Consider the following 27,912-nt stretch of genomic DNA (forward strand, 5'->3'; position numbering starts at 1 on the left):
CTATAGCTGCCAGTCTGCCAGCCAAGTTCAGCAGGAAACAGCAGCTGTGGGGGAAAGGTTATAGCTGATCAAAGTTACTTTCACATTTTAAGCAACGGAGCAGCAGATTGGAGACACACTAGCTGAGTCATACTTGCAGTGTAGACCAATGTAAAAGTGTGATGGACAAGGAAGTCCAGGAATTTGGAAGTCAAATTTGAGGCATGATCCCACGCTCACTGAGGAAACTGAAGGCTTGGAATGGCTGGTTTAAAATAGCAGCCTAACAGTGCAAAAGAGGAAATTGGGGAGAAAGGGCAAAGATGTTGCACAGTGAGGAGCTCTCGAGGGAGCTGACTGATCAGGGGCCATATTGAGACTCCTGTTGTTTAACTGGAAATTACCGGTAGCTCATTTGTTAAAATTAAGTTCGAAGAGCTCTGTACAGCCAGAACTTTCAGTTATGTTAAGGAATATAAAACAAAAGCAAAGTACACCGATTACTAATTTCTACTAATCCCATTTGCTCATGATCTGTAATGTTGAAAGAAAAAATAGAATTGGTGGGAACAGTACTGTCAACATCAAAAATAATGAATTGCCCAAGTGAAAATCAGTGATTTTATACAGTAATAATAAGGGAGAGCTGGCAGGTTAATTACAGACATTTGAGTAATTGCAATTCTTTCCTTTGATCATTTGATTTGTAGCACATCCAAAGGTTTGGCTTGCTTTAAGCATTTTATTACTTGCTAAATTATCAAGGAAATTGCACTCTAGAGTAGGTAGAATTACATGAAATTTTCAGTATTTCACTGAGGAATGGATTCTTAACTTTGGTACTTTTTTGTTTCTTTTGATTGTGTTATTGTATATCATGTGGAAAACTTCCAGGCTGCTCATCTGCTATGGTAAAGATGAAGCCCTCGAGGACTAAGAACACTGTAAAATCTGCCACTGTGATTGGAGAGTCACCATCTCAACCGAAGACCAGTGCTGAGATCATTAATGAGGCTCGTTCTTCATTGAGAATTTTAAAGACTCAAAGACCATTTACTCCTAGAGATGATCAGAGGAAACTCTTTGGCTCTACCTCTTCCCGTGCACCTGAGAATAGGCCTCCCTCTGCATTCAGGTAGAAACATCAATCATTTGCATTTATTTCAATGTATGTCTACATTGTAAATGTTCAGCATATTATCATCCTAGAATCATTTAGTATGTCAACATTATTTTGGAGGTGTTATGGGTCTGGGTTTACAGAACCCCAAAGTATTTCATGGAGTTCAACCGACCCACAACTTTTAATAGATTGTGGTATGGGAAGCACACAGCGTGCTCTCCAGGTGTGATACAGCAGAAATGGACAAATAGTTTTTAAAACAAAACAATGTTTATTCTATGAACTCAAGTTAACCTTTTAAAAACAAACATTGAATATCTTAACACCCATTACTTCAAAGATAATCCCAAAAGACTACAACACTAAATAATCCTTCAAACTGTTCCTTTAAACGTCCAAAAGACTTCAAACCTTCAACAACAGACATTAGGTTACATTCAATATATTTATAGTCTTTGGATTGCAGACATCAACAGACCAGCTCTGTGTTTCTTCCTGCAGCTCTCAGCAAAACGCCCAGACACTCCCAGCTGCCTTCTCAAACTGAAACTCAAAAAAGCAGAAGTAAGCTCAGCTCCCCCCACCCTCTGACATCACTTCAGTAATATGATCAGTTCCATTTCTTAAAGGTACATTGTTTAAACATCCATTTCTTAAAGGTACTCTCACATGACAATAGAGTATTTATCAGGTAGTACAGCCTCGATTTTCTTCTAAAATGTGAGAAGAACCAAAGCGAAGTAGCAAAAAGTGTAGCCATTGCTTTATGTACAACAAAATACTGATATTGCAATAATCCACAAATTTATGCACAAGTTCTTAACGGTAAGACTAAGCCAATCAGCAGTAAAAATCCAAAAAAATTGCATGTATTAAGAAAAGCAATATTGTGCTGAGGTCTGTGACAAGAAAAACTGCAAAAAAAGTTTAGGCTGCTATTGATAGTGTTAATTGAAAGGATTTGAATAGTTAGTATGGCGTAGGATTGGAGCAGGGGGACCTTTTTGCTCATCCTATGCAGTTAAATGGGTGGAGAAGAGAATACAGACCTATGCAGATTTTCATCATCAAGTAAAGTACACACAAGAACTCTTTGGTTGCATTCCACTGCTTCCTGAATGCCATAATTTGAAAATGGAGACTATAAATGAATAAATTTGACTGGAAAGAGATGGAAGGGAATACATTTCATGAAGAAATCTTCATAACTGCATTTGTAATACCATCCGACTTAATGAGGGTATTAACTGGCTTTTGATTTGTAGCGTCTTGATGGCTCAGGACTTTAGTGTTCCACTCGGCTATGCTTGTGTTGCCCATGCAATGACTTTAATTCACAAAATGTTGAATATATTGCTTGTTTTAACTTCTCAAAAGATCATAGGTTAATATTCAAAGCTGTAATATTCAATTATTTTGCTCCAAGTAATTTGTTTTGGTGCTTTACGTTGTCTTTAAACCTAACATATAGAGAAGCTCAAACTAAAAAGGATCTCTTAAGAGATAAGTCCCATGCTTTGTTTCTACAGCCTCCATGCTCGGAGTTTTGAAGGTAGTGATTCAAGACCTATATCAGGAGCACGTCTCACCCCACTTGATCATGTGAGTATAGCAGAAGACTGTGGTATCAATTTTCTTAAAATTATTTTAAAATAGAATGAAAATCTCATCAGGGCTGATGATACAGCAAAGTGGGCAAATGCATTGTGTGATATGAAACTATACTGACCCATTTTGAAACCATAATTTATATCAGGTTAAAGGGTGAGGCAACATCTAGGATTACATAAGTTATACAACAGAGCAACGGATCTTTGGATCCCAGCAGCCAATGCTGTCATCTATGCCACTCGAGCATCCTCCCGTTTTTCCTCATTTAAATCTTTGCAGTAACTCTGTATTCCTTTCCTCCTCACATGATTGTTGAGCCACAACTTAAATACATGTATTTAATTCATGGCTTTGTTAGTGGAAAATCATGTCTCACGAGTTTGATTGAGTTTTTTGAAGAGGTAACCAAGAAGGTAGATGAGGGCAGTGCAGTCGATATTGTCTACATGGACTTTAGCAAGGCCGCATGGTAGGCTGTTGCATGAAGTTAAATCTCACGGGAATCCAGAGGGGCTTGATGACAGAAGACAAAGGGTGGTTGTAGAGGGTTGTTTTTCAAACTTGGGGCCTGTGACAGAGGTGTGTCTCAGGGATCAGTGCTGGGTCCACCTGTTCTTTGTTCTATATATTGATGATTTGGATCAGAACTTAGGCATAGTTAATAAGTTTGCTGATGACACCAAGATTGGTGGCATTCTGGACAATAAAGAAGGTTATCTAGGATTGCAACAGGATCTTGATCAATTGGGCCAGTGGGCCGATGAATGGCAGGTGAAGTTTAATTTGGATAAATGTGAGGTGATGCATTTTGGTAGATCGAATCAGGGTGTGACCTATTCAGTTAATGGTAGGGTGTTGGGAGAGTTATAGAACAAAGAGATCTGGGAGCACAGGTTCATAGCTCCTTGAAAGTGGAGTCACAGGTGGACAGAGTGGTGAAGAAGGCATTCGGCATGCTTGGTTTCATTGGTCAGAACATTGAATGCAGGAGTTGGGACATCTTGCTGTAGTTGTACAAGACATTAGTAAGACCACATTTGGAATACTGTGTATGGTTCTGGTCACCTTATTATAGAAAGGATATTATTAAACTAGAAAGCGTATAGAAAAAATTTACTAGAATGTTACCGGGACTTGATTGTTTCATTATAAGGAGAGACTGGATAGACTGGGGCTTTTTTCCCTGGAGTGACGGAGGCTTAGGGGTGATCTTATAGATGTCTATAAAATAATGAGGGGCGTTGATAAGGTAAGTCTTTTCCCAAAGGTAGGGGAGTCTAAAACTAAAGGGCATAGGTTTAAGGTGAGAGGGGAGAGATCAAAAGTGTCCAGAGGGACATTTTTTCACACACAGGGTGGTGAGTGTCTGGAAAGAGCTGCCAGAGGAAGTAGTAGATGCGGGTACAATTTTGTCCTTTGAAAAGCATTTAGACAGTTATATGGGACAGGTGGTACAGAGGGATATGGGCCAAATGCGAGCAATTGGGACCAGCTTAATGGGCGCCATGGACAAGTTGGGCCGAAGGGCCTGTTTTCATGCTGTAAACCTCTAATTCGCTTCAACCACTCCCTGCAATAGGAGTTCCACTTTCTCACAACTCCTTACGTAAAAATGTTTTTTCTGAATTCCCTATTGGATTTCTTGGTGACTATTTTATATTAATGACTTCTAGCAATGCTCTTTTTCATCAGTAAAAACATTCTTTCCTTATCCACTCTATCAAAATGTTCCATAATTTTAAAGACCTTTATTTATTAAGCCACCTCTCAACCTTTCCTTTTCAAGTGAAAAGAGAGCAGCCTGTCCATTCTTTCCTGATATATATACCTACACATTTCTGATTTCATACTTGTGAATCTTCTCAGCCCCCTCTCCAGTGCCTCTATATCTCTTTAGTAATACGGTGACCAGAACTGCACGCAGTACTCTTGGGGCCGATACACAGTTGAACACAACGTTCCTACTTTTCAATTCTATCCCTCTAGCAATAGAACCAGTGCTCAGTTTGCTTTTTTATTTATCTTTATTGACCTTGATTTTCCAATTGTTATCCATTCTTCAAGTTTATCAATGTCCTCCAGTTGTTGCTGTATTGACAGGTCAACATTAATTCCTTCACAATGGATGGGAGAATGGGTGAAGGAGGGGGATTAAAAATTAAAAGTCATTCAGTGTGCTTCCAATCCAACCTGCTGTGTTAGTGCGAATTGACATTTTTAGTAGTAGCAGGATGAGTATGTTTATCTCACTCGCTAGAGAAGCAAAATATCTCACACTTTGGGCTCCTGCATCGCAGTGAATAATCTGTTATAAGTGTAACATTGAATAAAAGCAAATTAATGCGGATGCTGGAATCTGAAATGAAAGAGAAAATGCTGGAAAATCTCAGCAGGTCTGGCAGCATCTGTAGGGAGAGAAAAGAGCTAACGTTTCGAGTCCGATGACTCTTTGTCAAAGCTGAGATTTTCCAGCATTTTCTCTTTCGTAAGTTTAACATTGCCTGGCCAGGTTTTCCTGGGCTTCGGAAACCCAGCATGAAATGGAGATGAGAGAAGCTGGAGAAAGCAGGTCAGTGCTTTTTATAATACTGTTTTTTAGCCAAGAGGAGCAGGAGTGCTTCCTTTGGCAACCACCTTCGCCTCTTCTTGCTGCCATAATCCGGTGAGGTCTCCATCCCCTACTTCAAAGTCTCTGCCCCGTGATCTGGTCCAAATGTGAAGACGTGTGGAACCGAGTGTTTTTGGCAAAACCAAAACTGAATGTTGGTGATTAATTGTTATTTCATGGCACTGTTTATAGCTCCTGGGCATTGAAGGTTGATATAATAGTTGGCTGGATTTGATTTGTCCAGTTTTTTGTGAATAGGACCTATGTAACTACTTTTGTCAGGTGTCATTGATCTAATGGGTTTTGTCCTTTTATCACGGGCACCCGAGTTAAAAATCAGTCAGAGAAGGCGGTGGGGTAGTTGTATTGCCACTTGACTAGTAATTCAGTGATCCAGGGTAATACTCTGGGGACTCGGGTTTGAAACACACCATGACTGATGGTGAAATTTGAATTCTGGAATTAAAAGTCTAATGATGAAACCACCGTTGATTGTCATAAGAAACCCATTTGGTTCACTAATGTCCTTTAGGAAAGGAAATCTGTCATCCTTACCAGGTCTGGCCTATATGTGACGATCCAGACAGCAATGCTGAAATGGCCCAGCAAGCCACTCAGTTCAGGGACAGTTATGGATGGGCAATAATTGCTGGCCAGCATTTATAAATACAGCTCAGTTTTTATCACGTTCAAATCCATAGTTCAAAATTGCCCATTTATTGCCAGCAGAAGTAGTAAGCTGATTCTTACTGGCCACACAGTTGGTGTGGGAAAATATCATACTGAGCAGCAATGGGTGATGTTCTGAAATCTGATAAATTGAGCATTATTGGAGAAAACATAAAGCTGGTCTATTATGTTTTTCAGAAATACTTGGTAATATTTGGTGGCCAATCATAGAAAAGGCTTATAGTATCTAGCTCTGACATTCCACATGTTTCTGAGCGCATACAAATCTGCAAACTTTAAAAATATATTTATATTAGCTAAGTTCTTTTTGATTATGTAGGTGATTGTGTGTACTGAATTTAATAGGATCACTTAATGGGATTTCAAGACTTTGAAAGAATTTCAATTTATTAAATGATTGCAATTTGGTTTAAAATTCTTGTTTTCTCATGTAACAGAAACCAAAAATTCCTACCTCTCCTTCCAAAGATGAAGGGCCTCCTATTCCAAAACCACCATTGGATCCAATAGAGATTAAAAGAGTAAGCAATGCTCGTGCACGATTATTTAAAGTAGCTTCTCAGGGAAATCTTCTGTCTGACAAAGTGATTAATCCAGAAGAAAGTAAGTGGCTCCTCATTTCCTGTATGTGTTTGGGTGTCTGTGTACATGCATGTATACAATGTTATATTTTCGATACTGAAATAGTTTACAGTAAATTGGAGTTACTCATTAACTCGTTTACTTTGGGGAAATCATCCATGCCCACAACCCTTTTCTCTTACAGAAGGGAGATAGAGAACCTAGTGGAGTGGTGTAACAACAACAATCTCTCCCTCATTGTCAGAAAAACTAAGGAGCTGGTCATTGTCTTCAGGAAGTGAAGAATCGTACATATGCCTGGCTGCATCAATGGTGCTGAAGTGGAGATGGTTGACAGCTTCAAATTCCTAGGTGTGCACATCACCAACAATCTGTCCTGGTCCACCCACGTTGATGCTACGACCAAGAAAGCACAACAGTGCTGTACTTTCTCAGGAAACTAAGGAAATTGGGCATGTCCACATTGACTCTTACCAATTTTTACAGATGCACCATAGAAAGCATCCTATCTGGCTGCATCACAACCTGGTATGGTAACTGCTCTGCCCAAGACCATAAGAAACTGCAGAGTCGTGAACACAGCCCAGTCCATCACGCAAACACGTCTCCCATCCATTGACTCTGTTTACATCTCCTGCTGCCTTGCAAATGCGGGCAGCATAAACAAAAACCCCTCCCACCCAGGTTATTCACTCTTCCAACCTCTTCCATTGGGCAGGAGATACAAAAGTCTGAGAACACACACTAATGCAGTACTGCACTCCTGTATGCTTCACCTGATGCCTGTGTCTATGTACTTACATTGTGTATTTATCTATGCTCTTTTTTTTCTCTCTCATGTATGGAATGATCTGTCTGGACTGTACACAGAACAATACTTTTCACTGTACCTCGATACTCGTGACAATAAAACAAATCCAAATCTTCCATTGCTCCATGCCCCCAACCACACTCTCTACACCAACCACTTCCCCTTATCACTGCTGACGCTTGCATTCAAGCTGCCATTCTCTTGCCCCCTTTCTTGGGCTGTTGAGTTCAACGACGATAACAGCTGAACTCAGACATTATTGCACAAAGCCAACTGGTGCATGCCACCTTTAAACAAATGTGGACCAGGTGCAACAAGGCCTTTTGAGCTGCTGACTTTATCTTGATGGTTGGACTATATTTTAAAAATGTTTTGCATTCATGAGTATTCGTGGAATACAAACTTATTTGAAGCACCAACCTGCCTCAGGCTGCCACGAGGTTCAACTTGCTGCAAACGTGCTACTGACTGTCTCAGCTGTCTCTGCATCTCAATCCACCATTAGGAAATCAAAATTTACGACGTTGAGGACCCAGGTTTGGTCCCGGCCCTGGATCACTGTCCGTGTGGAGTTTGCACATTTTCCCCGTGTCTGCGTGGGTCTCAACCTAAAGATGTGTGGGGTAGGTGGATTGGCCATGCTAAATTGCCCCTTTATTGGAAAAAAATGAATTGGGGACTCTAAAATTTACAACAAAAAGGTAATTAAAATTTTACATCCCACCTAATTCAGTCACCCTGCTTTCAGGCTCCATAAAATAGCCTCCAATTCTGTCGATGAACTGAGGGTTCTGGGGAAAGATTTTAAAGTTGAAACCTGTTTTTCTCCACAGATGCTGCTTGACCTGTTGAGTATTTTCAACACTGTTGTGTATTTCTAGCATCTGCATCATTTTGCTTTAGTGAGGGTAGAAAAAAATGTGTTTATAAAGATAACAGTTAAAGCATGGAGTGCTTTGTCAAAAGGGTGGATGAGGCAGAGGCAGTTGCATCCTTTAAGGGAACAGCCAATCAATAATGGGTTGAAGGGCACCCTTTTGCACGGTAAACTTCGAAGGTTCTAAATAAGCCGGCGGTGCCTTAGAGTTTATACATTCCTTAATTCTTTGTGGAATGTCTTTGTAGCATTAAGAAATCTGGAAGGAATGATCATAATGGACCCCAGTACTCTTAAAGAGCTTTGATATTGTACCAATTACTCGATGATCCATCAGTACTGTAAAGGAATAGATAATTTGTAGTCTCACATTATTACCTTTTTTAACTGCTAATTAGAAAAAAGCTGGGAGAAGATGTTTAGGACTTTCTCTGAAAGGACACCATGAAATTTAACTCCAGTGACTTAATTGATAGAAACTGCTTCCATCAACTCATGTCTCCTCTTCATGACTTCACTGGAGTAGAGCTCCATATCAGTGAGGAATGAAAGGTCTGTAGAAAATATATTCTCCCAGGCTGTGAAACACTATAAGGTGAAACAACTGGGAGATGCGCAACCATATAGCCAAATTACACAATCCAAAAATATACTTTATCTTTATGCAACATTTTTAATACACAGTGTCTTGTTTCTTTGCACTGTTTCTGCAACCACTATTTGAGAATTCAGATTTGGAAAACTTAGAACTAATTTTTAAAAATCTACCAGCAAATTTCCTGTGATATTACTCAAAAATGTATAAAAACAAATGGAATTTGGGCAGCTGACACCCATGTCACCTGGGATGCTGACAACTTTAGTTCCAGGATTCTCTGGTGATAGATCTCTCAAAGAACAAAAATCAACTGAAAAATTTGAATGGATAGCCTCCAATCTGATCACAAAGACATTCATGAGCTCCTAAAATTTAATATCAGTGATTAATAGTGGGAGAAGAGCTTTGATAAACATTTTGTGATGGAGGTTAGGTTTTGTTCTTGTGCTTGAAACTGATCCTGAAGTAATGGGAAACTTTGGCCAGAGAGAAGTAGTGGCAATGCTGTCAGTTGATTAAGTCAAATTTGGTTGAGCCTAGTCTGTGGCCCATGAACATGGATGCATGGAAATGACTATTATATTAGGGTTAACGGGGAATGTGAGTCAATCCAAGAATGGTGAGAGCAAAGATGTTGGGCAGGGAAGCAAGACATGTTTCTTGTAAACCTAGGTTGAAATTTTCTTGGAGGACTATTAAATTTGATTCATAACTGTTCAACTTTGCAATCCGTTCTACCTTTTGAATGTGTGTTTCCATGGTGTTCATGTGTTATAGGACTAGACAGAGTAGATGCAGGGAAGATGTTCCCAATGGTGAGTCCAGAACCAGGGGTCACAGTCCGAGGATTCAGGGTAAACCATTTTGGATAGAGATGAGGAGACATTTCTTCACCCAAAGAGTGGTGAGCCTGTGGAATTCATTACCACGGGAAGTAGTTGATGCGAAAACATTGACTATATTCAAGAGGCGGCTAGATATAGCACTTGGGGCGAATGGGATCAAAGGTTATGGGGAGAATCGCTTCTCGGCCTTTTGGCTAAGATGAGCGTGAGGTCAGGTGTAATGCCTGGATCTGGTGTGTCTCTCTTGTGGGGACCATGAATTGGATTCAATTTGAATTGTTTATTGGAGCAGGCAAGGAGTTGGATTAGGGGTTTGCCCCTGTCCACACTCGGAGCTCTGGCTTTGTAACTCTGCTAAAGTAATAAAAAAAGGGAGAAAGCTGGATGAGGCTATTCAGTTGGATGATTAGCCATGATCGTGATAAATGGCAGAGCAGGCTCAAAGGGCCAAAAGGCTTCCTCCTGCTCCTATCTTCTATGTATGTATCTATGTATAACTGGGCAATTTTAATCCCCAGCCTAACATAGACTGGAACTGCCATAGTGTTAAGGGCTGGTATTTGTTAAATATGTCCAGGAAAGTTTCCTCAGGCAGTATGTGGAGTGTCCTACTTGGGAAAGGGCAAAGCTTGACCTACTCTTGGGAAATAGGGCAGGGCAAATGACTGAGATGGCGGTGGGGGACCATTTTGGGACCAGCGACAATTGTTCTAATAACAAAGAACAAAGAAATATACAGCACAGGAACAGGCCCTTCGGCCCTCCAAGCCCGTGCCGACCATGCTGCCCGACTAAACTACAATCTTCTACACTTCCTGGGTCCGTCTCCCTCTATTCCCATCCTATTCATATATTTGTCAAGATGCCCTTAAATGTCACTATCGTCCCTGCTTCCACCACCTCCTCCGGTAGCGAGCTCCAGGCACCCACTACCCTCTGCGTAAAAAACTTGCCTCGTACATCTACTCTAAACCTTGCCCCTCTCACCTTAAACCTATGCCCCCTAGTAATTGACCCCTCTACCCCGGGGAAAAGCCTCTGACTATCCACTCTGTCTATGCCCCTCATAATTTTGTAGACCTCTATCAGGTTGCCCCTCAACCTCCTTCGTTCCATTGAGAACAAACCGAGTGTATTCAACCGCTCCTCATAGCTAATGCCCTCCATACCAGGCAACATTCTGGTAAATCTTTTCTGCACCCTCTCTAAAGCCTCCACATCCTTCTGGTAGTGTGGCGATAATTTTAAAATAGTTTTGGAAAGAGGCAAAACTTGTCCACAGGTGCAAGTTCTAAATTGGGGCAAGGCGAATTTTGATGGAATTAGACAGGAACTTGAAAGGGTTGATTGGAGTAGCTTATTTGAGGGCAAAGGGGCCTCTGGCAAGTGGGAGGCCTTCAAAAGTGAAATAGCTAGAGTTCAGGATATGTATGTTCCTGTTGGGGTGAAGGCAGGGCTGGTAGGAATAGGGAACCCTGGATGACAAAACATATTATGGTTTTGGCCAGGAAAAAGAAGGAGGCATGGCTCATTTACAATCAGCTGGAATCAAGGGATTCCTTGGAGGCGTACAGGAGATACAGGAGTATACTCGAGAAGGAAATTAGGAGGGCAAAACGCGGGCATGAGGGAGCTTTGGCTGAGAGGATTAAGGTGAATCCAAAGGGATTCTTTAAGTATAATAAAGGAAAAAGAATAACTAGAAAGAGAATAGGACCCCTCAAGGACTAAAGTGGACACATGTGTGGAACCATGCGATGAGCATGGTTCTCAAAGAATATTTCTCCTGTGTTTACCGTGGAGAAAGACATAAAGACTCGGGAACCAGGGAACGTTAGTGGAGACAGTTTACATTACAGTAGCGGAGGTGATGGACGTATGAAAATGTATGAAGGTGGATAAATCTCCTGGCTCTGACCAGGTATATTGAAGAACACTGCATGAGGCTAGAGAAGAAATTGTGGGAGCCCTGGCTGAGCCACGTGTGAGGTACCAGAAAATTGGAGGGTAGCAAATGTTGTGCCATTATTTAAGAAAGGCTGCAAAGAGAAACCTGGGAATTATAGACTGGTAAACCTGACATCTGTGGCGGATAAGTTACTGGAGAGGATTCTGAGGGATAATATATGCAGGCTTTGTGCATGGGAGATCACGCCGTATAAATTTGTTAGAGTTCTTTGATGAAATGACTAAGGAGGTTGATGGGGGCAGGGCAGTAGACGTAGTCTATATGGATTTTAGTAAGGCATTTGATAAAGTTGCACATGGTGGGCTGCTCTGGAAGGTTAGATCACATGGAATCCAGGGAGAGCTGGCAAATTGGATATACAATTGGCTTGATGGTCGGAAGCAGAGGGTAATGGTGGAAGGATGCTTGTCGGACTGGAGACCTGTGACTAGTGTGTGCCTCAGGGGTCAGTGCTGGGCCCATTGCTGTTTGTTATCTATATCAATGATTTGGATGAGAATGTACACGGCATAGAACATAGAACATAGAAAAATACAGCACAGAACAGGCCCTTCGGCCCACGATGTTGTGCCGAACCTTTGTCCTAGATTAATCATAGATTATCATTGAATTTACAGTGCAGAAGGAGGCCATTCGGCCCATTGAGTCTGCACCGGCTCTTGGAAAGAGCACCCTACCCATAGTCAACACCTCCACCCAACACGAAGGGCAATTTTGGACACTAAGGGCAGTTTATCATGGCCAATCCACCTAACCTGCACATCTTTGGACTGTGGGAGGAAACCGGAGCACCCGGAGGAAACCCACGCAGACACGGGGAGGATGTGCAGACTCCACACAGACAGTGACCCAAGCCGGAATCGAACCTGGGACCCTGGAGCTGTGAAGCAATTGTGCTATCCACAATGCTACCGTGCTGCCCTTAAGAACAAATAAATCTACACTATATCATTTTACCGTAATCCATGTACCTATCCAATAGCTGCTTGAAGGTCCCTAATGTTTCCGACTCAACTACTTCCACAGGCAGTGCATTCCATGCCCCCACTACTCTCTGGGTAAAGAACCTACCTCTGGCATCCCCCCTATATCTTCCACCATTCACCTTAAATTTATGTCCCCTTGTAATGGTTTGTTCCACCCGGGGAAAAAGTCTCTGACTGTCTACTCTATCTATTCCCCTGATCATCTTATAAACCTCTATCAAGTCGCCCCTCATCCTTCTCCGTTCTAATGAGAAAAGGCCCAGCACCCTCAACCTTTCCTCGTAAGACCTACTCTCCATTCCAGGCAACATCCTGGTAAATCTCCTTTGCACCTTTTCCAAAGCTTCCACATCCTTCCTAAAATGAGGCGACCAGAACTGTACACAGTACTCCAAATGTGGCCTTACCAAAGTTTTGTACAGCTGCATCATCACCTAGAACATAGAACATAGAACAATACAGCGCAGTACAGGCTCTTCAGCCCACAATGTTGCACCGAAACAAAAGCCATCTAACCTACACTATGCCATTATCATCCATATGTTTATCCAATAAACTTTTAAATGCCCTCAATGTTGGCGAGTTCACTACTGTAGCAGGTAGGGCATTCCACGGCCTCACTACTCTTTGCATAAAGAACCTACCTCTGACCTCTGTCCTATATCTATTACCCCTCAGTTTAAAGCTATGTCCCCTCGTGCCAGCCATTTCCATCCGCGGGAGAAGGCTCTCACTGTCCACCCTATCCAACCCCCTGATCATTTTGTATGCCTCTATTAAGTCTCCTCTTAACCTTCTTCTCTCCAACGAAAACAACCTCAAGTCCATCAGCCTTTCCTCATAAGATTTTCCCTCCATACCAGGCAACATCCTGGTAAATCTCCTCTGCACCCGCTCCAAAGCCTCCACGTCCTTCCTATAATGCGGTGACCAGAACTGTACGCAATACTCCAAATGTGGCTGTACCAGAGTTCTGTACAGCTGCAACATGACCTCCTGACTCCGGAACTCAATCCCTCTACCAATAAAGGCCAACACTCCATAGGCCTTCTTCACAACCCTATCAACCTGGGTGGCAACTTTCAGGGATCTATGAACATGGACACCTAGATCCCTCTGCTCATCCACACTTTCAAGAACTTTTCCATTGGCCAAATATTCCGCATTCCTGTTATTCCTTCCAAAGTGAATCACCTCACACTTCTCTACATTAAACTCCATTTGCCACCTCTCAGCCCAGCTCTGCAGCTTATCTATATCCCTCTGTAACCTGCTACATCCTTCCACACTATCGACAACACCACCGACTTTAGTATCGTCTGCAAATTTACTCACCCACCCTTCTGCGCCTTCCTCTAGGTCATTGATAAAAATGACAAACAGCAACGGCCCCAGAACAGATCCTTGTGGTACTCCACTTGTAACTGAACTCCATTCTGAACATTTCCCATCAACCACCACCCTCACGGCTCTTAAATTCAATCCCTCTGTTAATGAACGCTAGCACACCATAGGCCTTCTTTACAGCTCTATCCACTTGAGTGGCAACTTTCAAAGATGTATGAACATAGACCCCAAGATCTCTCTGCTCCTCCATATTGCCAAGAACTCTACCGTTAACCCTGTATTCCGCATTCATATTTGTCCTTCCAAAATGGACAACCTCACACTTTTCAGGGTTAAACTCCATCTGCCACTTCTCAGCCCAGCTCTGCATCCTATCTATGTCTCTTTGCAGCCGACAACAGCCCTCCTCACTATCCACAACTCCACCAATCTTCGTATCATCTGCAAATTTACTGACCCACCCTTCAACTCCCTCATCCAAGTCATTTATGAAAATCACAAACAGCAGAGGACCCAGAACTGATCCCTGCGGTACGCCACTGGTAACTGGAATCCAGGCTGAATATTTGCCATCTACCACCACTCTCTGACTTCTATCGGTTAGCCAGTTCGTTATCCAATTGGCCAAATTTCCCACTATCCCATGCCTCCTTACTTTCTGCAGAGTTCTACCATGGGGAACCTTATCAAATGCCTTACTAAAATCCATGTACACTACATCCACTACTTTACCTTCATCCACATGCTTGGTCACCTCCTCAAAGAATTCAATAAGACTTGTAAGGCAAGACCTACCCCTCACAAATCCGTGCTGACTATCCCTAATCAAGCAGTGTCTTTCCAGATGCTCAGAAATCCTATCCTTCAGTACCCTTTCCATGACTTTGCCGACCACCGAAGTAAGACTAACTGGCCTGTAATTCCCAGGGTTATCCCTATTCCCTTTTTTGAACAGGGGCACGACATTCGCCACTCTCCAATCCCCTGGTACCAGCCCTGTTGACAGTGAGGACGAAAAGATCATTGCCAACTGCTCTGCAATTTCATCTCTTGCTTCCCATAGAATCCTTGGATATATCCCGTCAGGCCCGGGGGACTTGTCTATCCTCAAGTTTTTCAAAATGCCCAACACATCTTCCTTCCTAACAAGTATTTCCTCGAGCTTACCAGTCTGTTTCACACTGTCCTCTCCAACAATATAGCCCCTCTCATTTGTAAATACAGAAGAAAAGTACTCGTTCAAGACCTCTCCTATCTCTTCAGTCTCCATACACAATCTCCCGCTACTGTCCTTGATCGGACCTACCCTCGCTCTAGTCATTCTCATATTTTTCACATATGTGTAAAAGCCCTTGGGGTTTTCCTTGATCCTACCTGCCAAAGATTGTTCATGCCCTCTCTTAGCTCTCCTAATCCCTTTCTTCAGTTCCCTCCTTGCTATCTTGTATCCCTCCAACGCCCTGTCTGAACCTTGTTTCCTCAGCCTTACATAAGTTTCCTTTTTCCTCTTAACAAGACATTCAACCTCTCTTGTCAACCATGGTTCCCTCACTCGACCATCTCTTCCCTGCCTGACAGGGACATACATATCAAGGACACGTAGTACCTGTTCCTTGAACAAGTTCCACATTTCACTTGTGTCCTTCCCTGACAGCCTATGTTCCCAACTTATGCACTTCAATTCTTGTCTGACAACATCGTATTTACCCTTCCCCCAATTGTAAACCTTGCCCTGTTGCACGCACCTATCCCCTCTCCATTACTAAAGTGAAAGTCACAAAATTGAGGTCACTATCTCCAAAATGCTCCCCCACTAACAAATCTATCACTTGCCCTGGTTCATTACCAAGTACTAAATCCAATATTGCCCCTCCTCTGGTCGGACAATCTACATACTGTGTTAGAAAAGCTTCCTGGACACACTGCACAAACACCACCCCATCCAAACTATTTGATCTAAAGAGTTTCCACTCAATGTTTGGGAAGTTAAAGTCACCCATGACTACTACCCTGTGACTTCTGCACCTTTCCAAAATCTGTTTCCCAATCTGTTCCTCCACATCTCTGCTACTATTGGGGGGCTATAGAAAACTCCTAACAAGGTGACTGCTCCTTTCCTATTTCTGACTTCAACCCATACTGCCTCAGTTCGCAGATACTCCTCGAACTGCCTTTCTGCAGCTGTTATACTATCTCTAATTAACAATGCCACTCCCCCACCTCTTTTACCACCCTCCCTAATCTTATTGAAACATCTATAACCAGGGACTTCCAACAATCATTTCTGCCCCTCTTCTATCCAAGTTTCCGTGATGGCCACCACATCGTAGTCCCAAGTACCGATCCATGCCTTAAGTTCACCCACCTTATTCCTGATGCTTCTTGCGTTGAAGTATACACACTTCAACCCATCTCTGTGCCTGCAAGTACTCTCCTTTGTCAGTGTTCCCTTCCCCACTGCCTCATTACACGCTTTGGCGTCCTGAATATCGGCTACCTTAGTTGCTGGACTACAAATCCGGTTCCCATTCCCCTGCTAAATTAGTTTAAACCCTCCCGAAGAGTACTAGAAAACCTCCCTCCCAGGATATTGGTGCCCCTCTGGTTCAGATGCAGCCCGTCCTGCTTGTACAGGTCCCACCTTCCCCAGAATGCGCTCCAATTATCCAAATACCTGAAGCCCTCCCTCCTACACCATTCCTGCAGCCACGTGTTCAGCTGCACTCTCTCCCTATTCGTAGCCTCGCTATCACGTGGCACCGGCAACAAACCAGAGATGACAACTCTCTGTCCTGGCTTTTAACTTCCAGCCTAACTCCCTAAACTCATTTATTACCTCCACACCCCTTTTCCTACCTACGTCGTTGGTACCAATGTGCACCACGACTTCTGGCTGCTCCCCCTCCCCCTTAAGGATCCTGAAGACACGATCCGAGACATCCCTGGCCCTGGCACCCGGGAGGCAACATACCTTCCGGGAGTCTCGCTCGTGACCACAGAATCTCCTATCTATTCCCCTAACCATTGAATCTCCTACAACTATTGCTTTTCTATTCTCCCCCCTTCCCTTCTGAGCCCCAGAGCTAGACTCTATGCCAGAGACATGGCCGCTAGGGCCTTCCCCCGGTAGGTCATCCCCCCCAACAGCATCCAAAACGGTATACTTGTTTTGAAGGGGAACGGCCATGAGGGATCCCTGCACTGTCTGCCTGTTTTTGTTTCCCCCTGACTGTAACCCAGCTATTCTTGTCCTGTACCTTGGGTGTGGTTACCTCCCTGTGACTCTTCTCTATCACCCCCTCTGCCTCCCGGATGATCCGAAGTTCATCCAGCTTCAGTTCCAGTTCCCTAACACGGTCTTTGAGGAGCTGGAGTTGGGTGCACTTCCCGCAGGTATAGTCAGCGGGGACACCGGTGGTATCCCTCACCACCCACATCCTATAGGAGGAGCATGCAACTGGCCTAGCCTCCATCCCCTCTTACCTTACAGAATATAGCTGTGCTGTGGACCAACTGGATCACCGCCCTCCGACTCTGCTCCCATTCAGCTGCACTCTCTGTAAACTGCTGGCTCTCTTCTCACTCTTTGCGGAAATGTAGGAAACAAAATGAAAGGAGCACCTTACTCCCTCCTCACCTAACTCCCTCAGCCACCAAACTCCCTCAGTCACCAAACTCTCACTATAGCACTCAAATGCACCAAATTCAGCACTCCCTCAGTCACCAAACTCTCACTATAGCACTCAAATGCACCAAATTCAGCACTCAGTGCAAACAAAGTCTGCACTTTAGGGGATCACTTTTATACTGTGAATCTAGCCTCTGAAAACTGGCCTAATCCAATTAACTAATTAACAAGCTCCAGCTGCAAGTGCCTACAAGTAGAAGCTTTGTTTAAAGCTGATTGAAAATTCACCTTCTAAACCAAACAGCAACTTTTAAGTTAATTAAAGAAAGACTAGACTTTAGATAAAAATGAAGCCTTATACTCCCTCAGTCACCAAACTCTCACTATAGCACTCAAATGTACCAAATCCAGCACTCAGTGCAAACTGCATGATCAGTAAGTTTGCAGAAGTTTAAGACAGAGATAGACAGGTTCTTGATCTATAAATGATTTGGAGGAAAAATATAAATGATTTGGAGGAAAATGTAACTGGTCTGATTAGTAAGTTTGCAGACGACACAAAGTTTGGTGGAATTGCGGATAGCGATGAGGATTGTCAGAGGATACAGCAGGATTTAGATTGTTTGGAGACTTGGACGGAGAGATGGCAGATGGAGTAAAATCCGACAAATGTGAGGTAATGCATTTTGGAAGGTCTAATGCAGGTAGGAAATATACAGTGAATGGTAGAACCCTCAAGAGTATTGAAAGTCAGAGAGATCTAGGTGTACAGGTCCACAGGTCATTGAAAGGGGCAACACAGGTAGAGAAGGTAGTCAAGAAGGCATACGGCATGCTTGCCTTCATTGGCCAGGGCATTGAATATAAGAATTGGCAAGTCATGTTGCAGCTGTATAGACCCTTAGTTAGGCCACACTTGGAGTATAGTGTTCAATTCTGGTCGCCACACTACCAGAAGGATGTGGAGACTTTAGAGAGGGTGCAGAAGAGATTTACCAGGATGTTGCCTGGTATGGAGGGCATTAGCTATGAGGAGCGGTTGAATAAACTCGGTTTGTTCTCACTGGAACGACGGAGGTTGAGGGGCGACCTGATAGAGGTCTACAAAATTATGAGGGGCATAGACAGAGTGGATAGACAAAGGCTTTTCCCCAGGGTAGCGGGGTCAATTACTAGGGGGCATAGGTTTAAGGTGCGAGGGGCAAGGTTTAAAGTAGATGTACGAGGCAAGTTTTTTACACAGAGGGTAGTCAGTGTCTGGAACTTGCTGCCGGAGGAGGTGGTGGAAGCAGGGACGATAGTGACATTTAAGGGGCATCTTGACAAATACATGAATAGGATGGGAATAGAGAGATACGGACCCAGGAAGTGTAGAAGATTGTAGTTTAGTCGGGCAGCATAGTCGGCACGGGCTTGGAGGGCCGAAGGGCCTGTTCCTGTGCTGTACTTTTCTTTGTTCTTTGATCAATAAGGGGATCAGGAGTTATGGGGAGAAGGCAGGAAAATGGGGATGAGAAGAATATCAGTCATGATTGAATGGCAGAGCAGACCCGATGGGCCTAGTGGCCTAATTCTGCTCCTATGTCTTATGGTCTCATGGACACTAAAGTAGGTGGTATTCTGGACAGTGAGGAAGGTTATCAAAAATTGCAGCAGGTTCTTGATCAGCTATGGAAGTGGGCCGAGAAATGGCAAATGCAATTCAGTACAGATAAGTGCATTTTGGAAAGTCAAATCAAGGTAGGACTTTCACAGTGAATAGCAAGACCTTAGTGAGTATTGTGGAACAGAGGGACCTTGGAGTTCAAGTGCGTGGTTCTCTGAAAGGTGGAGTCACAGGTAGATATGGCAGTGAAGAAAACTTTTTGCATGCTGGCCTTCATCAGTCAGGGCATTGAGTATTGAAGTTGAGAAGTTATGTTGCAATTAGACAGGACGTTGGTGAGGCCGCACCTGGAGTATTGTGTTCCATTTTGGTTGCCTTGCTATAGGAAAGATGTTATTAAACTAGAGAATGAGGAGAGATTTACAAGGATGTTGCCAGGACTCGAGGGACTGAGTTATAGGGAGAGACTGGACAGGCTAGGACTTTTTTCTTTGGAGCATAGAAGACTGAGAGGTGAACTTCTAGAGGTGTTTAAGATCATGAGAGGAATGGATAGGGTGAATGCACTCAGTCTTTTTCCCAGGGTTAGGGAATCGAGAACTAGAGGGCATAGGTTTAAGTTAAGAGGGGAAAGAATGAATGGGCACCTGAGGAACAACCTTTTTACACAGGGTGGTATGTATGTGGAATGAGCTTGCAGCTGGTTATGGCAGGGACATTGACAACATTTAAAAGGCATTTGGACAGATACGTGGATAGGAAAGGTTGAGAGGGATATGGACTAAATGTAGGCAAATGGGGTTAGCTTAGATGGGCTTTTTGGTTGGCATGGACCAGTTTGGGACAAAGGGCCTGTCTCCGTGCCGTAGATTCTATGCTTCTATCCCAATGATGGACATGGGGGAAGGTTTTTAAATTGTTAAAAATGTGAAGCCCAAACCCAACCTGCCCTGAATGTGGTTGCTTTCAGTTTTCGCTTGGCTTTTTGGAAGTTTTTAATAACACATTCAAGTGGGTCGATTATTGAAATATTTTAATGACAGTCAGTGCTTCATATATTTGAATGTAATACTGCAAACCGGATTTCCCAAGAGAGACGACACCGGCAGCTGGAGGCAGAAAGTGCCAGATCTAGCAGGAAAGTATTTTTCCAGCTTGTGGGTGAGGAGGAATTCTGCTGGTCCCTCAAGCCCAGGGTGACCAACTATCCCTGATTTTAAAGGATGTTCCCTTATTTTAAGGGTAGTTCCCTTATTTTAAGGGATGTTCCCTTACTTTGACTGTTTGTCCCATGTCTTTTGACGAGTTGACGGACACCCTTTTTTCCCCTAATTTCTAGGACAGCCTGTGGGAAACTCAGCCTGGGAGTCTTGAGAGTGATTTTTGAGCAATTTGAGGACTGCAAGTGAGTGAGTTGGTCAGCAGATAAATATTGTGACTCAGCAAAATGAGTTGTAAGTTTTAGTTGATTATGGTCTCGAGACCCACCCCAGCTCCCTCTCATGATGAAACAACTCCCCTCATTCCTCCCCACTCTCGCACTTACCAAGCACCCCTCTCCTCCTCTGTTCCCATGGTCACCAACACCCCACCCCTCATGATCACGAGGACCCTTCCCTCCCCACGTTCGAAGTGTCCCTTATATTATTTCATCAAGGTTGGTCACCCTGGCATCATCTTATGTCACGTTTCCTGCCACCTATCCCTGCTATCCCTTTGTGCTAGCTCCCCTTCATGAGATGTGAAGGTTCAGTTAGGGCGCTTGACAGTTACAAGTTAGCCAGGATGGACCTAAAGAGAGAGCTAAGAGCCAGGAGGGGACATGAGAAGTCCTTGGCAGGTAGGATCTAGGAAAACCCTAAAGCTTTCTATAGGTATGTCAGGAATGAAAGAATGACTAGGTAAGAGTAGGGACAGTCAAGGACAGTGGTGGCAAGTTGTGCGAGGGGATAGGAGAGGCGCTAATTGAATATTTTTCGTCAGTATTCACACACGAAAAAGGCAATGTTATCGAGGAGAATACTGAGATACAGGCTACTAGACTATATGGGTTTGAGGTTCATAAGGAGGAGGTGTTAGCAATTCTGGAAAGGGTGAATATAGATAAGTCCCCTGGGCCGGATGGGATTTATCCTAGGATTCTCTGGGAAGCTGGGCAGGAGATTGCTGAGCCTTTGGCTTTGATCTTTAAGTCATCTTGGTCTACAGGAATAGTGCCAGAAGACTGGAGGATAGCAAATGTTGTCCCCTTGTTCAAGAAGGGGAGTAGAGACAAACCCGGTAACTATAGACCAGTGAGCCTTACATCTGTTGTGGGCAAATCTTGGAAAGGATTATAAGAGATAGGATTTATAATCATCCAGAAAGGAATAATTTGATTAGGGATAGTCAACACAGTTTTGTGAAGGGTAGGTCGTGCCTCACAAACCTTATTGAGTTCTTTGAGAAGGTGACCAAACAGGTGGACGAGGGTAAAGCAGTTGATGTGGTGAATATGGATTTCAGTAAAGCATTTGATAAGGTTCCCCACGGTAGGCTATTGCAGAAAATACGGAGGCATGGGATTGAGGGTGATTTAGCGGTTTGGATCAGAAATTGGCTAGCTGTAAGAAGGGTGGTGGTTGATGGGAAATGTTCAGCCTGGAGTTCAGTTACTAGTGGTGTACCACAAGGATCTGTTTTGGGGCTACTGCTGTTTGTTATTTTTCTAAATGACCTGGGGGAGGGCGTAGAAGGATGGGTGAATACATTTGCGGATGACACTAACGTTGGTGGAGTTGTGGACAGTGCGGAAGGATGTTGCAGGTTACAGAGGGACATAGATAAGCTGCAGAGCTGGACTGAGAAGTGGCAAGTGGAGGTTAATGCAGAAAAGTGTGAGGCGATTCATTTTGGAAGGAGTAACAGGAATACAGAGTACTGGGCTTACTGATGGTAAGATTCTTGGTAGTGTGGATGAGCAGAGAGATCTTGGTGTCCATGTACATAGATCCCTGAAAGTTGCCACCCAGGTTGATAGGGTTGTTAAGAAGGCGTACGGTGTGTTAGCTTTTATTGGTAGAGGGATTGAGTTTCCGAGCCATGAGGCCATGTTGCAGCTGTACAAAACTCAGGTGCGGCCGCATTTGGAGTATTGCGTGCAGTTCTGGTCGCCGCATTATAGGAAGGATGTGGAAGCATTGGAAAGGGTGCAAAGGAGATTTACCAGGATGTTGCCTGGTATGATGGGAAGATCTTATGAGGAAAGGCTGAGGGACTTGAGGCTATTTTCGATAGAGAGAAGAAGGTTAAGAGGTGACTTAATAGAGGCGTACAAGATGATCAGAGGATTAGAGGGTGGACAGTGAGAGCCTTTTCCTCGGACGGTGATGGCTAGCACGAGGGGACATAGCTTTAAATTGAGGGGAGATAGATATAGGACAGATGTCAGAGATAGGTTCTTTACTCAGAGAGTAGTAGGGGGTGTGGAATGCCCTGCCTGCAACAGTAGTGGACTCGCCAACATTAAGGGCATCTAAATGGTCATTGGATAAACATATGGATGATAATGGAATAGTGTAGATGGGCTTTAGATTGGTTTCACAGGTCGGCGCAACATTTAGGGCCGAAGGGCCTATACTGCGCTGTAATGTTCTATTGTTCTACTGTTCTATTGCCCCCCCCCCCCCAATCCAGCAATCACAACCTGGCTGGCTGCAAGGCAGGAAATGGAATTTAAAAATTCTAATTACTTTCTGTGGTAGTCACAGCATTGTGGTTAGCACAATTGCTTTACAGCTCCAGGGTCCCAGGTTCGATTTCCGGCTTGGGTCACTGTCTGTGCAGAGTCTGCACTTTCTCCCCGTGTGTGCGTGGGTTTCACTGAAGGATAGGCAAGGGAATCTATGTGAGGAGCCAGAGGAAATGGGCGAGGTACTAAATGAATACTTTGCATCAGTATTCACCAAAGAGAAGGAATTGGTAGATGTTGAGTCTGGAGAAGGGGGTGTAGATAGCCTGGGTCACATTGTGATCCAAAAAGACGAGGTGTTGGGTGTCTTAAAAAATATTAAGGTAGATAAGTCCCCAGGGCCTGATGGGATCTATCCCAGAATACTGAAGGAGGCTGGAGAGGAAATTGCTGAGGCCTTGACAGAAATCTTTGGATCCTCGCTGTCTTCAGGGGATGTCCCGGAGGACTGGAGAATAGCCAATGTTGTTCCTCTGTTTAAGAAGGGTAGCAAGGATAATCCCGGGAACTACAGGCCGGTGAGCCTTACTTCAGTGGTAGGGAAATTACTGGAGAGAATTCTTCGAGACAGGATCTACTCCCATTTGGAAGCAAATGGACGTATTAGTGAGAGGCAGCACGGTTTTGTGAAGGGGAGATCGTGTCTCACTAACTTGATAGAGTTTTTCGAGGAGGTCACTAAGATGATTGATGCAGGTAGGGCAGTAGATGTTGTCTATATGGACTTCAGTAAGGCCTTTGACAAGGTCCCTCATGGTAGACTAGTACAAAAGGTGAAGTCACACGGGATCAGGGTGAACTGGCAAGGTGGATACAGAACTGGCTAGGCCATAGAAGGCAGAGGGTAGCAATGGAGGGATGCTTTTCTAATTGGAGGGCTGTGACCAGTGGTGTTCTACAGGGATCAGTGTTGGGACCTTTGCTGTTTGTAGTATATATAAATGATTTGGAGGAAAATGTAACTGGTCTGATTAGTAAGTTTGCAGACGACACAAAGGTTGGTGGAATTGCGGATAGCGATGAGGACTGTCTGAGGATACAGCAGGATTTAGATTGTCTGGAGACTTGGGCGGAGTGATGGCAGATGGAGTTTAATCCGGACAAATGTGAGGTAATGCATTTTGGAAGGGCTAATGCAGGTAGGGAATATACAGTGAATGGTAGAACCCTCAAGAGTATTGAAAGTCAGAGAGATCTAGGTGTACAGGTCCACAGGTCATTGAAAGGGGCAACACAGGTGGAGAAGGTAGTCAAGAAGGCATACGGCATGCTTGCCTTCATTGGCCGGGGCATTGAGTATAAGAATTGGCAAGTCATGTTGCAGCTGTATAGAACCTTAGTTAGGCCACACTTGGAGTATAGTGTTCAATTCTGGTCGCCACACTACCAGAAGGATGTGGAGGCTTTAGAGAGGGTGCAGAAGAGATTTACCAGAATGTTGCCTGGTATGGAGGGCATAAGCTATGAGGAGCGATTGAATAAACTCGGTTTGTTCTCACTGGAACGAAGGAGGTTGAGGGGAGACCTGATAGAGGTATACAAAATTATGAGGGGCATAGACAGAGTGGATAGTCAGAGGCTTTTCCCCAGGGTAGAGGGGTCAATTACTAGGGGGCATAGGTTTAAGGTGAGAGGGGCAAGGTTTAGAGTAGATGTACGAGGCAAGTTTTTTACGCAGAGGGTAGTGGGTGCCTGGAACTCGCTACCGGAGGAGGTAGTGGAAGCAGGGACGATAGGGACATTTAAGGGGCATCTTGACAAATATATGAATAGGATGGGAATAGAAGGATACGGACCCAGGAAGTGTAGAAGATTGTAGTTTAGTCGGGCAGTATGGTCGGCACGTGCTTGGAGGGCCGAAGGGCCTGTTCCTGTGCTGTACATTTCTTTGTTCTTTGTTCCTCCGGGTGCTCCGGTTTCCTCCCACAGTCCAAAGATGTACAGGTTAGGTAGATTGGCCATGCTAAATTGCCCTTAGTGTCCAAAATTGCCCTTAGTGTTGGGTGGGGTTACTGGGTTATGGGGATAGGGTGGAGGTATGGACCTTGGGTAGGGTGCTCTTTCCAAGAGCCGGTGCAGACTCGATGGGCCTCATGGCCTCCTTCCGCACTGTAAATTCTATGATTATATTGTATATACTGCACTGCATACAAGGGTATTACGGTAAGGCCCCTGTACTACAGGTACAGGGATAGATCCCTGCCTGCTGGCTCCGCCCAGTAGGCGGAGTATAAATGTGTGTGCTCTCCGAACGGCAGCCATTTCGGCAACAGATGTAGGAGGCCACACATCTCTGTAATAAAGCTTCGATTACTCTCTACTCTCGTCTCGTCGTAATTGTTAGTGCATCACTTTCTGCCATTAAGTAGAGAGGAACTTTCTCTTCCCAGGTAACTTGAACTTCCCGGCCACTGATATGCATTCCACCCCTTCCCCAGATCCATGTGAATATTGGGGTCTGAGGCCCAGATTTTCATGGAGTTGGGTTTATTTTGGGTCTGCCACGTCGGGAAATTTCCCAACTTGAGCTACCTGCCTCTGTAGTGAAAATCCAGCCCTAGCTGTCTGGTTGTGTGTTGAAGCCATATAATGGAGTGTTTTATGTTTCCCTTACAGCTATAAAGAGGTTAAATTCAGATTCCTCACTCAACATTAAAACTTTCTCACATGATGCTGATGCAGCTGTTTTATCACAGTTTAATGCAAATATCTTAGCAAATGAGAACACAGAATGTGGGAGAGAAGAGATGATCGTGCCTATCAGGGTGGGCTCACTATCAACACAGCCCAGCCTTGGCAGGTACGTGCATGATCTAAATATTTTGATTGGAGTTAATTTTATTCATAAAGCACGTAGCCAGACTGAGCATTTGGAAGTAAACTGATAATTTTCAGTCCAAAGTACAATTATGTAATAAGCTCTTGATGAATTAATGCTGCTAAAGTTTCAGCTGTGTTGATTTAAAAGAAAAATTCTGATCTTAGGCTCCTTGTTCCTGCTAACTGTTGGCATTGTTCTTTTTGTAAATGAGTGGAGCTATTTGTCAACATTGTGGGCTGATCGAAAACAAGGGTTGAATTTTCTCATGGAAATGGGGTTGGAGGCTGAGATGGGAGAATAGTGGGCTGTACCATGACTTCTTTCTGTCGCCAACCAATTTTCCCAAGGCTGTTAAATAGTGTCCAAAGGTGTGCAGATTGTGGGGATAGGGTGGGAGAAGTGGGCATGGGTGGGGTGCTCTTTCAGAGGGTCGGTGCAGATTTGATCGGCTGAATGGCCTCCTTCTGCACTGTAGGGTTCTATGGATATGGAAGTAGAGTGAGAGTCTGCTGACCAGTGGAGGTCATCCATTTGAGGCAGTTAAGGTAGTTAGTAACAACGGTTTTGTGCCGAGTTTGGAATGTTGTTGAAAGCACACAGATCTCTCAGACCTTCAGTGGCTTGCTTCAGCAGCACTGAGGTAAGAGCACATGATGTGATTGTTACCTGTAACTGACAGGAAATAAGACGTGTAGAGTTTCTAAGCAGTAAAACCCATAATTATCTTTGGAATGAAATGTAACATAAAGGGATTACTGTGTGGAAGAACTGCTACAGAAGTTCTTCCAAAGATCCCTGCAGCAAGGCCAGGCAAGGGTGTTAACATCTATTGAGCTTTGGAAGCTGCAAAGTGGGGTGAGTGCCTGCACTCTGATCACCTTTACTTTTGTTTATTCATTCACGGAATGTGGGCGTTGGCGGCCAAGCCAGCATTTATTGCCCATTCCTAAATGTCCTTGGGAAGGTGGTGATGAGCTGCCTTCTTGAACTACTGCAGTATATGTGATGCAGATACACCTTACCTGCTATTAGGGAGGTGTGATGAACGGTTACTGCCTTGTCATCACGTAAGGTGATGTCCCCTTTAAGGACGGGCTTGGAACCCTGGGGACCCCGCCTCTGGCTCCGCCCATCTGTGAGCCATATATAAGGGGCTGCCTTGTGGGCTGTGCAGCAGTTAGCACATGTCTCAGCTCTAGCATAGTTCTTAGTCTATTAAAGCCTTCTTTACCGTTTACACTCTAAGCATCGTTATTGATGGTACCTCAGGAGGGAATTCCAAGATTTTCACCCAGTGACAGTGAAGAAATAGTGATATAGTTGCAAGTCAGGATAGTGTTTGATGTGATGTTCCTTCAGTCAGAGAGAGAGGAATGACCTGTACATGGAGGAAGTGGAATCTGTTGCTGTTGACAAAAGTATCTGTGCATTCTGAGGGCACTTTGATGGCAACATGCACGCAACCTCTCACCCTCTGTACCGAAGGGAATCCTGTCATTGTTTCAAAGCCAATCGCTCTCGGAATCTTGTATAATCCCTGCCTTCATGAACATAGCATCTATCACCTGCCTTATACAATGAAGGGCAGCTGATTGCGAGATCCCACAATGCCCCCGGCTAATCTCACGAACGACCCTGTAGAAAAAAGGTTGAGTGCAAATTGGCTGCCGCTAAGGTGACACTTGAAAATGATTTAACTGGCAGTAAAATGCTTTGAGACGTCCAGTGATCGTGAAAAAGCGCGATATAAATGCGTCTTTTTCTTTTTTTTACTTGTTCACTTCTCATTGCTGCCAATTATGCTCCATGGACTTGAGGCTGGTGTGGGCACAGCCAGTGCCCTTGCTACTCCAATGCATTAGATACCCATGATGGCGGGCTACCTCTCGGCTGCAGGATTCCTGAGGGACTGAGCACAGGCTGTACCACCTTAATCACCTCCTATCCTCTTTATAGCCTTTATGGCCTTAAAAATGGACAAAAGAGCTAAATTGCAGAGGTGAGAGTGACTGCCCTTGATGTCAAGGCAGCATTTGACTGAGCATGTCATCAAGGAGCCCGAGTAAAACCGAAGTCAATAGGAATCGGAGGGAAAACATTT

General features: G+C 44.0%; 1 protein-coding gene across 2 annotated transcripts in view; it reads left to right on the forward strand.

Annotated features, from left to right (window-relative positions):
• Window positions 1-27,912, forward strand: part of armc2 (armadillo repeat containing 2) — a 316,108-nt gene that overhangs the window by 17,366 nt on the left and 270,830 nt on the right. Inside the window, exons 2-5 of one of the 2 annotated variants that reach the window (XM_072499968.1) lie at window positions 874-1,114; window positions 2,632-2,704; window positions 6,449-6,614; window positions 25,607-25,790. In XM_072499968.1, the coding sequence (XP_072356069.1) occupies window positions 888-1,114; window positions 2,632-2,704; window positions 6,449-6,614; window positions 25,607-25,790 (650 nt within the window). In that variant the 5' untranslated portion in view covers window positions 874-887. Of the gene's footprint in view, window positions 1-873; window positions 1,115-2,631; window positions 2,705-6,448; window positions 6,615-25,606; window positions 25,791-27,912 lie in introns of those variants that run through there. The other variant, XM_072499969.1, reaches the window with a different exon arrangement.

The sequence above is a fragment of the Scyliorhinus torazame genome, chromosome 4 (assembly GCF_047496885.1).
Source record: "Scyliorhinus torazame isolate Kashiwa2021f chromosome 4, sScyTor2.1, whole genome shotgun sequence".
Classification (NCBI taxonomy): Eukaryota; Metazoa; Chordata; class Chondrichthyes; order Carcharhiniformes; family Scyliorhinidae; genus Scyliorhinus; species Scyliorhinus torazame.